This window comes from Thunnus albacares, chromosome 5, assembly GCF_914725855.1.
Source record: "Thunnus albacares chromosome 5, fThuAlb1.1, whole genome shotgun sequence".
NCBI lineage: Eukaryota > Metazoa > Chordata > Actinopteri > Scombriformes > Scombridae > Thunnus > Thunnus albacares.
In genome coordinates this window covers 8,927,613-8,940,831 of record NC_058110.1, presented here as the reverse complement: position 1 = coordinate 8,940,831, position 13,219 = coordinate 8,927,613, and the positions used below count along the sequence as shown (strand labels likewise).

Sequence of the window (13,219 nt, the reverse complement as noted above, 5' to 3'; positions counted from 1 at the left end):
CACCAATGGTAACCGTCGGACTGACGCACGTGCCGGTTTCGCGGCAAAAAAGATTTCGCGCGAAAACCGTCCGAGCCTTGTTTAGATGTAGATCAGCTGGGACAATAACAACAATAACAGTCGATAACTGGGTCGGGACGGCGCTTTTATAAACGGACTACACCCGCCGTGAGCAACCAAAGGACCGGCGGCGGCTGTTTTAAAGGATGCGCGCATATTTCACCGCTTTATTTCCTAATATTTCCAGTTTTGTCGGAGTGCTTCCTGCGTGCCCCAACAAAACGAGGGGGTTGAAGAACTGCGGCTAATAGCTAGCATGCTAATCTGCCCTATATTTTCATATTTGAAGATAACTCAAAGTATTCCGCTGAACTGTCGCTTTCATGCATGTGCTCTCAAAGATGCCTCTGAGTTCTGGTGATGCCGTTTGCTTTGTAGATAATTTATTGCGTTAGCTTACTCCTGGAAAGCTGCTATAAACTTTTTAATAGCCATTTAATTAAGCCCCGTCCTGAGTGTAAGGAGGAATAATAGTGTTTTATATGTGTACGCAGGTAGTTTGGCCGCTGTGCCGGATTGTTTGTTAACTTATTTCAGCTTTTGTTGTCGTGACATGCTAGCTCGTTAGCAGGGTTGGTAGTTGTGTTCAGGGCAGTGCGGCCAGGCCTCGCAGGACACATGAAAACAAAAGATTAGCTTGCTCCGTTGCTAGCTCGCTTCAACCTTCAGTCTTTATTATTGCCTCCGCCGATTTGCAACTCTTTCTTTGTCACATTATAAGCGACTGAACCTCAAGGCTCAGAGTTGGTATGCATTTAGCAATATTATTTTATTTGCCACATTTCCTGTCTGGCAGAACATCCTGTCTTGCTGTTTCATCATTTGTCTAAAATAGTTTTAGCACGTCGCTTGCAATAGAGTGTCACTTATGTTAATGATGTTAATCATAATGTGTTTGTAGTAGCTTGTTTATTAACAGTGAAATATAAAATAGAGAAAGAGGAACTTTGTAAAGAAATGTCCAAGCTGCCTAAGAACACCTGCAAGCAAACTTTCAGGAGGTTTCACCATTGTTCCTTAAATTCAATCAGGTGTTGAGACTCAGTCGAGCTACAGCATCTTGTTTTGTGAGCCCTCAACACCTCCAGAGTCCAGTCAAGGGATACTGTGTGAGACACTGCCATGTCAGAGACTTTGATAACAGGGCAGACATCGGAGGATCTGTTGGCTGACTTTGAGACTTTGCTGAACTCTGGGAGTATCAACCTGGGCGAGGACCACCAGATAGTGATCATCACCAGCCCCAGCAATGAGGGACTCCACCCGGCAGCCGCACCCACCAGCACGGGGGAAATCCTGCTGTTTGCCACGCCGCAGGGGCCCGCTGATGTGGGGATCCAAGACAAGAGACGGCCTGCCCTGGGAAGACCTCCGGTGAGAGGAAGGGGGAGGTGTGGGAAGAAGGGGAAGAGACAGAGGTGAAAGAAAGTGGCGGAGCGAGTAAGGAAGTGGTTAGCTGAGTACATGTCTTTTATAGTTGTATTAGTTAGTTATGTTGAAATGTGTCCATTGATGTGCTTCTGCCTATTTAACCGAGCTGTAGAAGTTCATCCACCTGTTGCTTTAAGACATTTTGTTTTGCCTTTTTTCCAGCAGGTGGTTTCTTTTTCTATCCTCTAATACATGATGAGTACTTCATTATAATAACATGTAGCACATCATTAGAATAGTTTTTTTTTGTCTGTGTCTTTTTTTCAACTACTTATATGTTTTTCTTTTTATTTCTTCAGGTAAAGAGGAAGCTGGACCTTGATAGCGACCATCAGTATGTTAGCACCACTCGACCATCCATAGGCCAAGCACCACCTTCCACACCTGCCCCTCCCCGAGGTACACACACAGGCACAGCTTATTGTGCTTTTTTTTTTTTTCATTGTTACCTGGAATTCACAGCAGAAGCAACAAAAGAAACCTCAGCATCCGTGGTGTGTGAGTGTTGCATCAACCAGTCCACACATACGTCCTTTCATCAGCACAGACAACAGCCTGACAAACTGTTTTTGTCTTCACCAGGCTGAATAGCGTCAGATATAACAACTACAACTTTTGGTCTGTCTGTGAAATGACAAAAATAGTTTTCAATTATACAGAGAGAGAGTGAACATTACTCTTTATTGATTCATTCAGCTTTTCCCTCCACTCAAGCTTTATATCGTCATAGTGAAACTGAAAGGACATAAGAGAATTGGGTGTTTTATATACAGCAGATAGTGGAGCTGAACTTAATTATGAATACGGAACTGAAAAGGCTTAAAAAGTGACACTGAAACATTTCATCCCGTTTCCCGAAATCTCTGTAGAGATCATAGTGGAACTGAAAAATTGCTACGAGTGACGTGAATTTCATTCGAAGCAGGCAAACTGTTAAAGATACGTATTTGACTCTCAGTTATTCTACAGACCTGCTACAATAAAGCATTGTTTACATGACGTGTCATATCATATCATGTAATTATTAGTAACTTCAGAACATCTGGATTTCATGTCATCACCTTTGCTTTTAGATATGATTCGTGTAAAATCATGAATTTTGTATTAGTTGCTGATTTACCAAACCAATGTTTGTACTGAAAGTGTGTTTTTATTATATTCCAAAATCTTTCCTGAAAGGAGTAAAACTGAAACTGGAAAAGATGTAAAAAATGCCATGTCTGACATTACAGAGTCCAACTGACACATAAATGAAGGAACTTCTGTGTCCAGTTCATCAAAAAAAAGTTTAGAATTTCTTCTATAATATTTGAAAATTCTCTAATTTATAAAATTTGCGCAGATTGAAAGTCAAATATCCTCTATAATACCACTGTGTGAAAATGCTTAAATTTCCAGTAACTTGGACTGTTAACTAAGCTTTTTCATTAAATTGTGAATTACTGTATAATAATCCTTTACCCCATTTTATCCACTGAACTCTCCCCTGTTGCCTTTTAAAACTTGACAAAAAACTATAATACAAAACAGGAGAAGAGGGGAAAAAATCAATGTTCTCTGGATATTGAGAAATGAGAAACTGCTCATTCCTCACTGGTGACTGGAGTTTAGATTTCACTCTTAAGCTTTGATTTGGCACTTCCTCTAAGGCCAACAGCAGAATATCACTGGGTAAAAACCAGGTGAACCTGTAGTGCCTCCATTAGGGGGGGATGGGATCCTATTTTTCACTCCTGCCTCAGTTTGTGCTTTAGGCTGTTGTTTAAAAAGAAAGAAATGATAAAATTTTAAAGCTCTATGTCAACCTTTTCCTTCCAGTTCCTCGAACCACGACGGAGAAGTCACGGTATGACACCTCCTTGAACCTGACCACAAAGCGCTTTCTGAACCTGTTGTCCCAGTCAGCTGATGGCGTGGTGGACCTGAACTGGGCCTCGCAGGTCCTGGATGTCCAGAAAAGACGCATTTATGACATTACCAACGTTCTGGAGGGAATCCAGCTCATCTCCAAGAAGTCCAAGAACAACATCCAATGGCTGTGAGTATAAAGCAGCTTAAAGTGTATTATTATAATACTAATACTACAGCAGTAAAATAGAGTATAAATAAAGTGTAAATATGACAACATCTACCTGATGTATAAAACATTAACAACTGCAACACTAAAACATCATAAGCACAAGTAAAGTGAATGAGAAATGTGAAAAAAATTGAATTACAGGCAGTAATGGAGCCAGGGTGTGCCTTATTACAGCAGTAAAATTATAAACGTGGCTGGTATATGTGTTTGGAGTCATAAACCATTCCTTCATTTGACCTTCATTTATCTCTGCTATCTACCCATGCAGTGGTAACCGTATTGACGGGGCATTGGTTGCCCGCCACAAGGAGTTGCAGAGGGAGGTGTGTGACCTCACAGAGGCTGAGGAGCAGCTGGACGAGCTCATTTCCAAATGCAACCTCCAGCTCAGACTGCTCACAGAGGACCCACAGAACAAGAAATATCCTTTTGACCTAACTGTGGCTCCGAGACCTTAAAGTTGTTACGAACCTTTTAGTAGATCTGACGAGTGTTGGCATGCGCAAAGACAAAGTACAAGACTCGCCGAAGGTTTTCTCAGATAAAGACGACAGCGTAGGCATGTAACTGAAACGATCAATACGCAATGCTGTGCTCTTCAGCAGACTTGTGAAACCGATGGAAAGTGATTCTAATGAGCGTTCACAATACATGTAAATTCAATGCAAATCTGGATATTTTGCCCACATAATGTTTATTTACATAGTATAACACTCATTCCCTAAAATACTGGTATGTATATACAGTAAGATCTCTTAAAAGGTGCATAAAGACTGTACACCTGAGTTTGACTAGTTTCACTGCAGCAGCGGTCTAAAGGTTAGACGAGCAGTCTTGTGACCTCAAGGTCTCCAGTTCAAGTCGCAGATGGTCATGACAAAACTTGACCGCCCCTCATTACCATCACCAAGATGCCCTTGAGAAAATACTTAACTCCCAACTGCTCCCCAACACTCATGCTCAGCGAATATGCTCTGAATAAACAAATGTAAAATATAATTTCCTCCCGAGCATCTAAAACTGACAATACTTTGTTGCACGCTTGTCAGTCTTAGGATGAAACATCTTGCAGCTGGTTTTCCTTAATCGTTGTTTGTGTCACGCTGGGCTATGTGCGCTGCCAGGACTTGAGGAAGTCCTTTGATTCCCCGGACCAGCTGGTCATGGTGATCAGAGCTCCACCAGAGACCCAGATGCAAGTTTCGGAACCCAGCGAGGTACAAGCCTTTAAAATATGAATTAAGTTTGTTTTAGTTGATCGTTTTCAAACTTGCTGCTTTCGTTGAGGTTTTCGCATGACAGTTGACATTTGTTTGGTCTCTCAGGGTTACCAGGTGTCACTGAAGAGCACGCGGGGTCCCATCGATGTCTTCCTCTGCCCAGAAGACAGCTCCGGCGTCTGCAGCCCCGTGACGGGAAGTAGTCCCTCGAAACCCCAAGCTGACCCTTCCCTGGCCCCGCCTCCCACACAACCCACAGACCAATCGCAAGCCAGAACCTCCACAACCGCACCAGAAGTGGGTTTATCATCACCAGCGTCCACGTCGTCCACAGTGACAGCAGCCTCCCAGCAGGACCCTTCATCCCTGGTGTTAGGTGGCGACACAGGTGAGGGTTCAGATTCGTCAGTAAATAAATTCACATTTGTTTAAATAATCTTAAGTAGTTTCCTTCCTCATGGATACAGTGAAAAAGGTATCAAGCACTTTATACAAATATCTTCAGTGGATCCTGCTGAAAACACTGAAACACTGAAAACATGAGAGAGTTAACTGGAATCGTTTGATCGGCCTCTGCAGTAATACGAACAGTGCATGCATGTGATGTCATAAAACTATCTACCAATAAGAATGAAAACAAGTTAGGCAAGTTACACCTACAGAGTCCTGAGAAGAGGTCTAATCAGACACCACAAGTGAAAACACCTGTGTGGGTGGACCGTGGGTGTTTAGGGGCTTTCATATATTTCATATATTATATATATCATTACCATAAAAAAAAAAAGAGTCTCAACCCTAAAAATAATTTTAAAACCACAAAATTAAGTGTAAAACTATTCTTCAGTTCTAACGGACATGATTTGAGTCTGTGTTGAAATCGCCTGATATCACATTAACATAATCTGACATTTTAATGAACTTTCAAAAACATCAGGTTGAATATTAATGAACACTGCATACTTTTGAACTCCTGGCACAGTCAGCATATCACCACTTCTATAAAAATAAAATGTTAAAGATGGAATAAAAGTAAATGTTTGTGACTTTTCGGTTTCGTTTAGTATATGTGATGGTTCCACAAATAAATAAATAATATCTACACGCAGAAAGTCAGGTTTTCATAAAATAAGGAGGGCTACCACTGCAGTGTTACTGTCTTGTAAAGACCAAATACTATTCATAAAGGAATAACACACAGACATACAGTACAAGAAGCCTCTGTGTAACAAAACTGCACAAGTCCTCAATTCTGCCACGAGCCTCGTTATCAGCAGTGATGCACTGACCAGATACGAGCCTCTTTTTCCACCGCTGAGTTTTCTCAGTCGGTCTTCTGCCTCCCCAAGAAATGTCCCTGAAATGAGCTCAGTTCTTAGACGTTTCTGCCGACTCACTCCTGCTCTCCTCAGATTGTTGAGTTTAGTTGGCAGCCATATTTCCTTCATCACAGCTTGTTTTTTATTAAAAACATCAAACCAAGAGGGTTTGATGTTTTCGCTTCGTAGCAGCTTGTCATAAGCACAGATGTATGCACATAAATCACAGAAATGCTGCTGCTGCTAGTCCTCGTTGGTTTGTGGATCTCAAATATGAACTTCTGTCACTCGTTACCTCTCATACCCATCGTCTGCTTATAACTCTCCCTTTACATTTTCCTTGTAATTGAGGTTATAATCAGTAGCGCAGATTATTTCTCTAAAGTACGTGCTACTGAAGTAAGAGGTCTTTTTCACCGCAGACATTTTGACTTGTCATAGCAGGAAAAAGGCGTTACTAATATCATTATAAGCTCAGTACAGACAGTGACACAGCTAAATGAAATACAGCCATCGTTAACGTTATAATTTACATCTGTGCTTTTCCTGCTACGACGTGTTGAAATGTTTGTTAAAAATGCCCATAAGAAAATAATCCGTTACATGTGTGACATGTACTGTCAAAAACACAAAACAGAGGTTTTTTTTTAAACTGTGATTAATCACAGTTAATTGCAAACACCCTTGGGTTAAGTGCTTAATAATATATAATTAATTGACAACCTTTTATCACATTTTACAAGTTCAGTTGTTTTGATTATTAGTTCATTAATCAAAAGTATTGTAAATGTCACTCTGATGCTTTCAGTCACGCCGTATTTTTCACATTTTACTTCCTGTGACAGAATCTCTCCTGGGAGGCGACCCGTTCTCCAGCCTCGGAGACATGCCCGACTTCGACTTCTCACCCCTCTCCTCCTCGGACTTTCTGAACGGAGAGGGCCTCCCTCTCCCATTGGACGGTTTCATTAACCTGTCCCCCCCTCACAGTCACGACTACCACTTTGGTCTGGAGGACCACGAAGGCATCAGTGAACTGTTTGATTGTGACTTTGGTGACCTATCGCAAGTTTTGGGTGAGAGTTAGATGAAAAAGAGGAGGAGGAGGAGGAGGAGGAGGAGGAGCATGTGGGAAAATCCCTCTAGATTTAGGACTTTTCCTGTGTTCTTTGGGCTTCTAAAGGAAGACATCAACATTTTATGGACAAAGCTTTGTCATAAACCCACATTTTATTTGTAGGGTGTGGGGAAAATGTTTGGTGTAGTAATTGCCTGTGATCCTGAAAATACCACCCCAGCTGAAGATCTTAGAAAGACCCCCAAATTGTACAGCACTTCTCTTTGGCCATTTAAACATTTTAGACCAAGAACTTAGCTTTAGTATAGCTATTTAAATTATTTATATGAATGTTATTTTGATATTTTGTACCAAGTGAGTGAGTGGGCTTTTGTTGATAATGTTTTATCCGAGTGGATTGTGCAGGTGGTGTTTGTGTGTGGAGTGTGGACTCATAGGACTGGTTTCCTGAACACTGATTAGCTTGTATGCTATAACTCTTAAAGCTGGTGTCAACAGGCTCAGTCTGAAGTGAATTCTCCACGAGGGGGAAATGTCCACAGCCTGCAGCTTTAGGTTGAAGCTGCTTCAATGAAAACAGCTTTAAGAGTAGTGCAGATTCAGGACTGGGCTTTCCAAAAGCATCTTGGAACTTTGGTGCAGTTTCACACTATTTTAAAATATTTTTTCACAACAACAGAAGTAACTCAAAGAACAAAACAGAAGTAAAAGGCTTCCATGTCACAAATAATGTGTGTCCCAAACACTGGAATCCTGAAAGACTGGATCTCTTTAACTGACAGTGACAGTACGTGTTGCACAGACTCCCACTTGGGATTCACAATGGTTAACGTTTAATCACCCTCCACACCTACTGACCAGCAGATGGTCAGCTGTAATTGCTGAAAAATTAATTGCTGTCAGTTTCATTTTTGATGGGGTGAACACAAACTAAGAACTAAGATGCTTTTGGTGAGCGTTACGCTCATCATTCTTCAAGTAATTGGTAACCTAAAGGATTACCATGATATTTCCAAAATCTGTTTTTTCTTCAAAAGACACGTCATTTAGGCATCTGGAGTAAACTCTGGTTTCACCAAACCCTGCTCAAAAGCCATTTTAGAGAGGTAGAAATTCCACAGTGTGATGACAGATGTGGTTTTGAAGGAAAAATAAGAAAATCAAATCTCACAGGACAAGATGTGTTTTGTTGGTGTGCAGGAAACCAGCTGATTATAGACTGCTGCAGTTATGCTAGCGGGTAAAAACTAATACTGAATAAGTTGTTCTCTATTAGTTAGCTAGGCGTTTAGCCATAGTCTCAGGTGTTCGGAGCAGAGCAAAGTCTTAAATGTTTTTGATGCAAATATGTATGAGAGTAGATGCATTTCATGGGTGTTGTGTAGGTTGATGGTCGATTTTTACAGGTTCAAAAAAAAAAAAAAAAAAAGCTTCAAGACAGTGGTATTTTATTTTCTTTCAACTTTTTCAGCCAGCGGTTCAAACAAGATAAGTCCACTAGATGCCTGTAGACCAATGCTCACGAAACTAGCCGACTGTTATTGTCATGTGGGGAAGCTCTCGGCAGGTCCTGAGCCCTGACACATGGTTCAAGATGTTATCGATCCTTACAAACCATACAGTCTTCATGGCACGGTTTCTAAAAGCATTGAGTGGTGTTTGTGTGTTGTCGCGGGTGAATTAAAGCACAGCTGCATCTTTGCTTTTACCAGTCTAATCAATGTAGAGCAGTGGTGACTTTATGAAGGGTTAAGCAACAGGTTCTTGAAAGGTTTTTCATAACAGGGGCATCCTGTTATTGTTCAGTATATGCACTCAAATCAGCTCAGAAAGTTAATGTTCATGCCTTAAATCAATGACCTCTACCAGGCAAAGGGAGATACCTGGGATATCTTATCTCAGCCCAAAAGGATCAATTCCTTCTTGTTTTTCTACAATTGTCGGATCACGCTTCATCTTCATATACTACTACATGCTTTGGTTGTTTTTTTTCTTTTAATATTATCAGTTGAAATAAGCAGCAATAACAAAGATGTTTTCTCATCATGTGCTCAAAGTATGACATGATGAAAAAACTGTCCTGCTCCGTGTTGTGTATCGTTGAATAGTTTGAAATGTCTGCATCGAATCTCTTTTTCTTGTTCTAAGTTATGTAAGCTAACATGTTTTGCATTCCTGAAGTATTGGGTTTTAATGTGTGCATGTGTGTGGGAAATACAATTTGTTTTGTTGAATTTCATATTTATTTAATAGGGTTTTAATAGAAAAATGGTACAAAAATGTTTCATCCATTTTCTGGCAGGAAGGGATTTTATACCTTTTACTGGGTAGATCCAAGCGAATCGTGTGTTGATAAATGTGTCTTGTAATGGTGAGAAGAAGTATTTTGTTTGTAAATTAGCTTTTCTCATTATTAGTCCATTTAATTTTGCCTTGTCCCCCCCCCCCCCCCTCTTTCCTAGAGAATATATTTTACTGTCTTATGTGTAATTGTGCATGTGCAACCTCTGCATTGGCTAATGATGCCAAAAGATATTTTTCGAGACAAAAATATGCATAACTACAGTCTATTTGTATTTGTTATTTTGAGTGAACTGACTAAAGTGTAACTTCTTGTTTTATCTCCATATTGCAGGCAGCATTGCTAATGTAAGGTTGCACATGTATCACTGTGTAGCCTTTGGGTGCCTCTGACTGTCATGTAAAAAAAAAAACACCTTGTAACTACAGTCATCTTTTTTTTTTTTTCTTACAGTAAAAGTGTAAATAATCTTCAGGGTAAAGGTGATGACCTTTTGGTCTGTAAAAACCTTACAATCCAGACTCCTGAAGAGTATCAACTGACAGCGCTGTTACGAGGCACTAAAATGTTTCTTTTATAACCCGTGTAATGCTCAGAATGTATCAGATCATATATTTTTTTTGTCTGTCTTGGTCTTTGACTTCCAGTGGCAGTTCAACAGATCGACATGTTGTCAACCTTTTTGTGAAAATTTGTGTCACATGTTTGGATTTTCTGCAGGACAAATGCAGTGCCTTGTTAAGGTAAAATGTTAATTCTTGATTAATATTCAAATCAGGATTTCTTTGTGTGTGGTCGTGGTGGAAGAATGCAATGTTTTCAAGTGTTGTGTGTGGTTTTTCTGGGGTTTTGTTTGAAGAAGTTCAAGATAACATTTGCACCAGGGTTGGAATCAAATTACCTTAATTTAAAGATACTACTGTATAAAAATGTATACTTTTATTTATCCTGTTTGGGGAATTGTATGAATTAAAGCATGTGTGGCATGCTGGATTTTCTTAAATAATGGGTCAGGACAGTATTGAATAAATTAGATTTGATCCAAGCTATAAAACACTATAAATATCTATAAAAAGTTCATTTTTATACAAAAGTGTCTTTCTGTGTGTTGAAGTCCACCATTGGACACAAAAAGGGTCCACAAGCCCGATCTGCTGACAGATGCTATGAAACTGCTGTGGTTTAACAGAGTGAAAGTGAATTGACTCCAACCCTGATTCTGTTCAAAGTGCTTTTAAGGGGAACAGTGGCTTTTCCAGCAACTTAACAATCAATCACATAATCTTTAAATGCTTTTTTTTTTTTTTTTTTTTTTTTTTTTTACAAATTTTATTTTTGTCGCTACATACTGGGTAAAAAAAAAAAGAGGTTTGTACTTGTTAAGAATGGGTCTCAGTTTGCCCCTTTGTATCAAATTTTCTTTGACAAAAATAAAAAGTTAAGTATATTTTGTCTTTGTTTTGTAATACAAAGGTAAATATAACACCCAGAAATACAGTATTCTATTTAGCCATTGGCATTTATAATTACCTAAGAATGTTGATTGTAATTAAATACTTAACAAGCTAGACATTGTTATTGTCATCTGCGTAGGAACCACCAGGTATAATGAATTTTAAACACTACAAATCCAACATCAAAAAGTACACAATACATAAAAGTATATGCAGTAAAAGATGTTACTGACATAGACCTCCAACAGTGTACGTTGTATACAGTACTCATACCAAGAACACCAAGTAGGCCTACAATAAATACATATGGGTGAGCAGTGATGCACGTTACTGATGGGAATGTCATTAGTTTTGTATTTGGTCATAATCAAAAAGTATTTGACAAAATTTTGAACTGCACTAGGTAAAAAGTCAAAGATCACCATGTCTGAACCAGATTTCATGGCAATCAATCCAATAATTGTTGAGCGATTTTACTTATGGTGGTGCGAAGGGAAAAGTCGAGATCACAGTAGACAATACATCGTCTGGGAAGCGTGGATGTCAGTACAAAGTTTTGTGCCAATTCATGTGGTAGAAATGATGATCCAACGGAAGATAAAAGTTTTTACTCATCAAGAGAAATTTTTGACTTACAGGTGGTGTTAGATGAAAAGTCAGGAAATCATTAGGATTCACTCCCAGGGTACCAGGATATAGGATACAGGATATATAACAAATTCATCATGGCATTCATCCAATAGCTGGATGCTATTGCTCTGTCTCCCCTCTATCTTTCATATAGAAAACCCACCAATCCACACAAACACACACACACACACCTACCTACACACATGCTTTCTACAATAACAAAATCTAAGGTAAACATATTTTTTTTTGCTTGCCTGTTATATTGTTGTTGTTATTGCTGCTTGAGTCTAGAGGTTTGAGTCTAGTTCTCCCTCTTCTCTTCTACTGTATCATATATGTCTTCATGTTAGTCACTTGTATTGCACTATAAACAAATTTAAAAGAAAACTTACATAATTTGACTAAATGTAGAAAATGTAGGGTTGAGACTGGAATTATCACTGGCAGAAATAAACAGAAATGAACATTTATAGATTAGACATTATAGGATTTTCCAGCACTATTCACTACATACAGTACAAGTTAATACAATCTCACTAATGCAGCTAGAGGGAGCCCTTCACCCAGAACAGTTCAGAGGACAGAAACAGAGAAACCCAGTCAGTTGTGCATTTGTTTGCAGAAGTAAGGAGGGTCAATTCTCTTTGAAATGTGATTTAAGGAATAATGATATTTTAGGAAAGTAATAATAAATGTATTTCCCAAAATGTCATACTATTCTTTCAAATACAATACACTTTCCAGTCTCAAACAGTCTTCCTATAGTTTACTCTCTGCTACCTCTGAAGTGAGAAGTCACAGTGAGGCCAATAAAATCACATATTACATATAAGATTAAATTCCACTCTTAACTTGCTGGTGCTCCTCAGTTAACCTCACAGGTTTAATAATTGTTAAAATGATTATCGGGTTAGTCTTGCAGCTATGGACCACTGTGTGCAGAAGATAGCACAAAAATGTTATTGTGATGGTGGATATCCACAAGAAAAAAACATGTTTATCAAGGTAAACATCTTTCTAGAGAAATTCATGCATTGGGTGTGTGTTCAAACAACAGTTAAAACAACAGCTCTCTGACAGCTTCAAAGCCAATAATTCAAACCTTCAAAGAGGTAGTATTAATTACTGTCACACTTGACTTGTCGATGGTAACCTGGAGGTATAAAGAGATTAAAAAAATCATGGGTGTGTGTCCTGTGCTCAATTTTCTCTGGAAAGTCATGCATGTAGATAAACAATCATTTGTTACTTAACACAGTATCAAACAAAAGAAGCATTTATTGAAGAAAATGTGTGTGTTTGCTTTCAGCATATATGTTGATGGACATGAGTCGTCTGTTAATGTTTGATAATGAGTAACATTATGACCCTCTTTGCCCTTAATGCTCTTTGAAATTTACTATTTATAGGTGATTATTACTCATGAACTATGCGTGTTATCATAATGATCTGTTTTGACCTGAGTCCTGTCACCATACAGTGGTAACATGATGTTTGCTGACCGATGCTATGAAACTGCTGTGGTTTAACCGAGTGAAAGTGAAAGAATTGACTCCAACCCTGATTCTGTTCAAAGTGCTTTTAAGGGGAAAAAGAAAAGAAAAGAACTTACTTAAAATAGATACAAAATGCAACCATTTAAGCTGTA

The 13,219-nt window shown here is 39.0% G+C and overlaps 1 protein-coding gene across 1 annotated transcript; it reads left to right on the top strand.

The window, feature by feature from the left end:
* Positions 1–64: 64 nt before the first annotated feature.
* e2f1 (E2F transcription factor 1) lies at positions 65–10,934 on the top strand. The gene is made up of 8 exons (XM_044351798.1): positions 65–807; positions 1,092–1,434; positions 1,791–1,890; positions 3,310–3,529; positions 3,840–3,992; positions 4,674–4,788; positions 4,897–5,179; positions 6,953–10,934. The coding sequence occupies exons 2-8, from the start codon at positions 1,183–1,185 to the stop codon at positions 7,192–7,194; spliced, it is 1,365 nt and encodes a 454-aa protein (XP_044207733.1). The 5' UTR covers positions 65–807; positions 1,092–1,182; the 3' UTR covers positions 7,195–10,934.
* The last annotated feature ends 2,285 nt before the right edge of the window (positions 10,935–13,219 follow it).

Excerpts from the sequence above, each read along its gene's own strand:
- e2f1 (XM_044351798.1), top strand. The coding sequence starts at position 1,183 with ATGTCAGAGACTTTGATAACAGGGCAGACATCGGAGGATCTGTTGGCT. Across the intron at positions 1,435-1,790 it reads CTGCCCTGGGAAGACCTCCG|GTAAAGAGGAAGCTGGACCT; the intron begins GTGAGAGGAAGG and ends TTATTTCTTCAG. Across the intron at positions 5,180-6,952 it reads GGTGTTAGGTGGCGACACAG|AATCTCTCCTGGGAGGCGAC; the intron begins GTGAGGGTTCAG and ends TTCCTGTGACAG.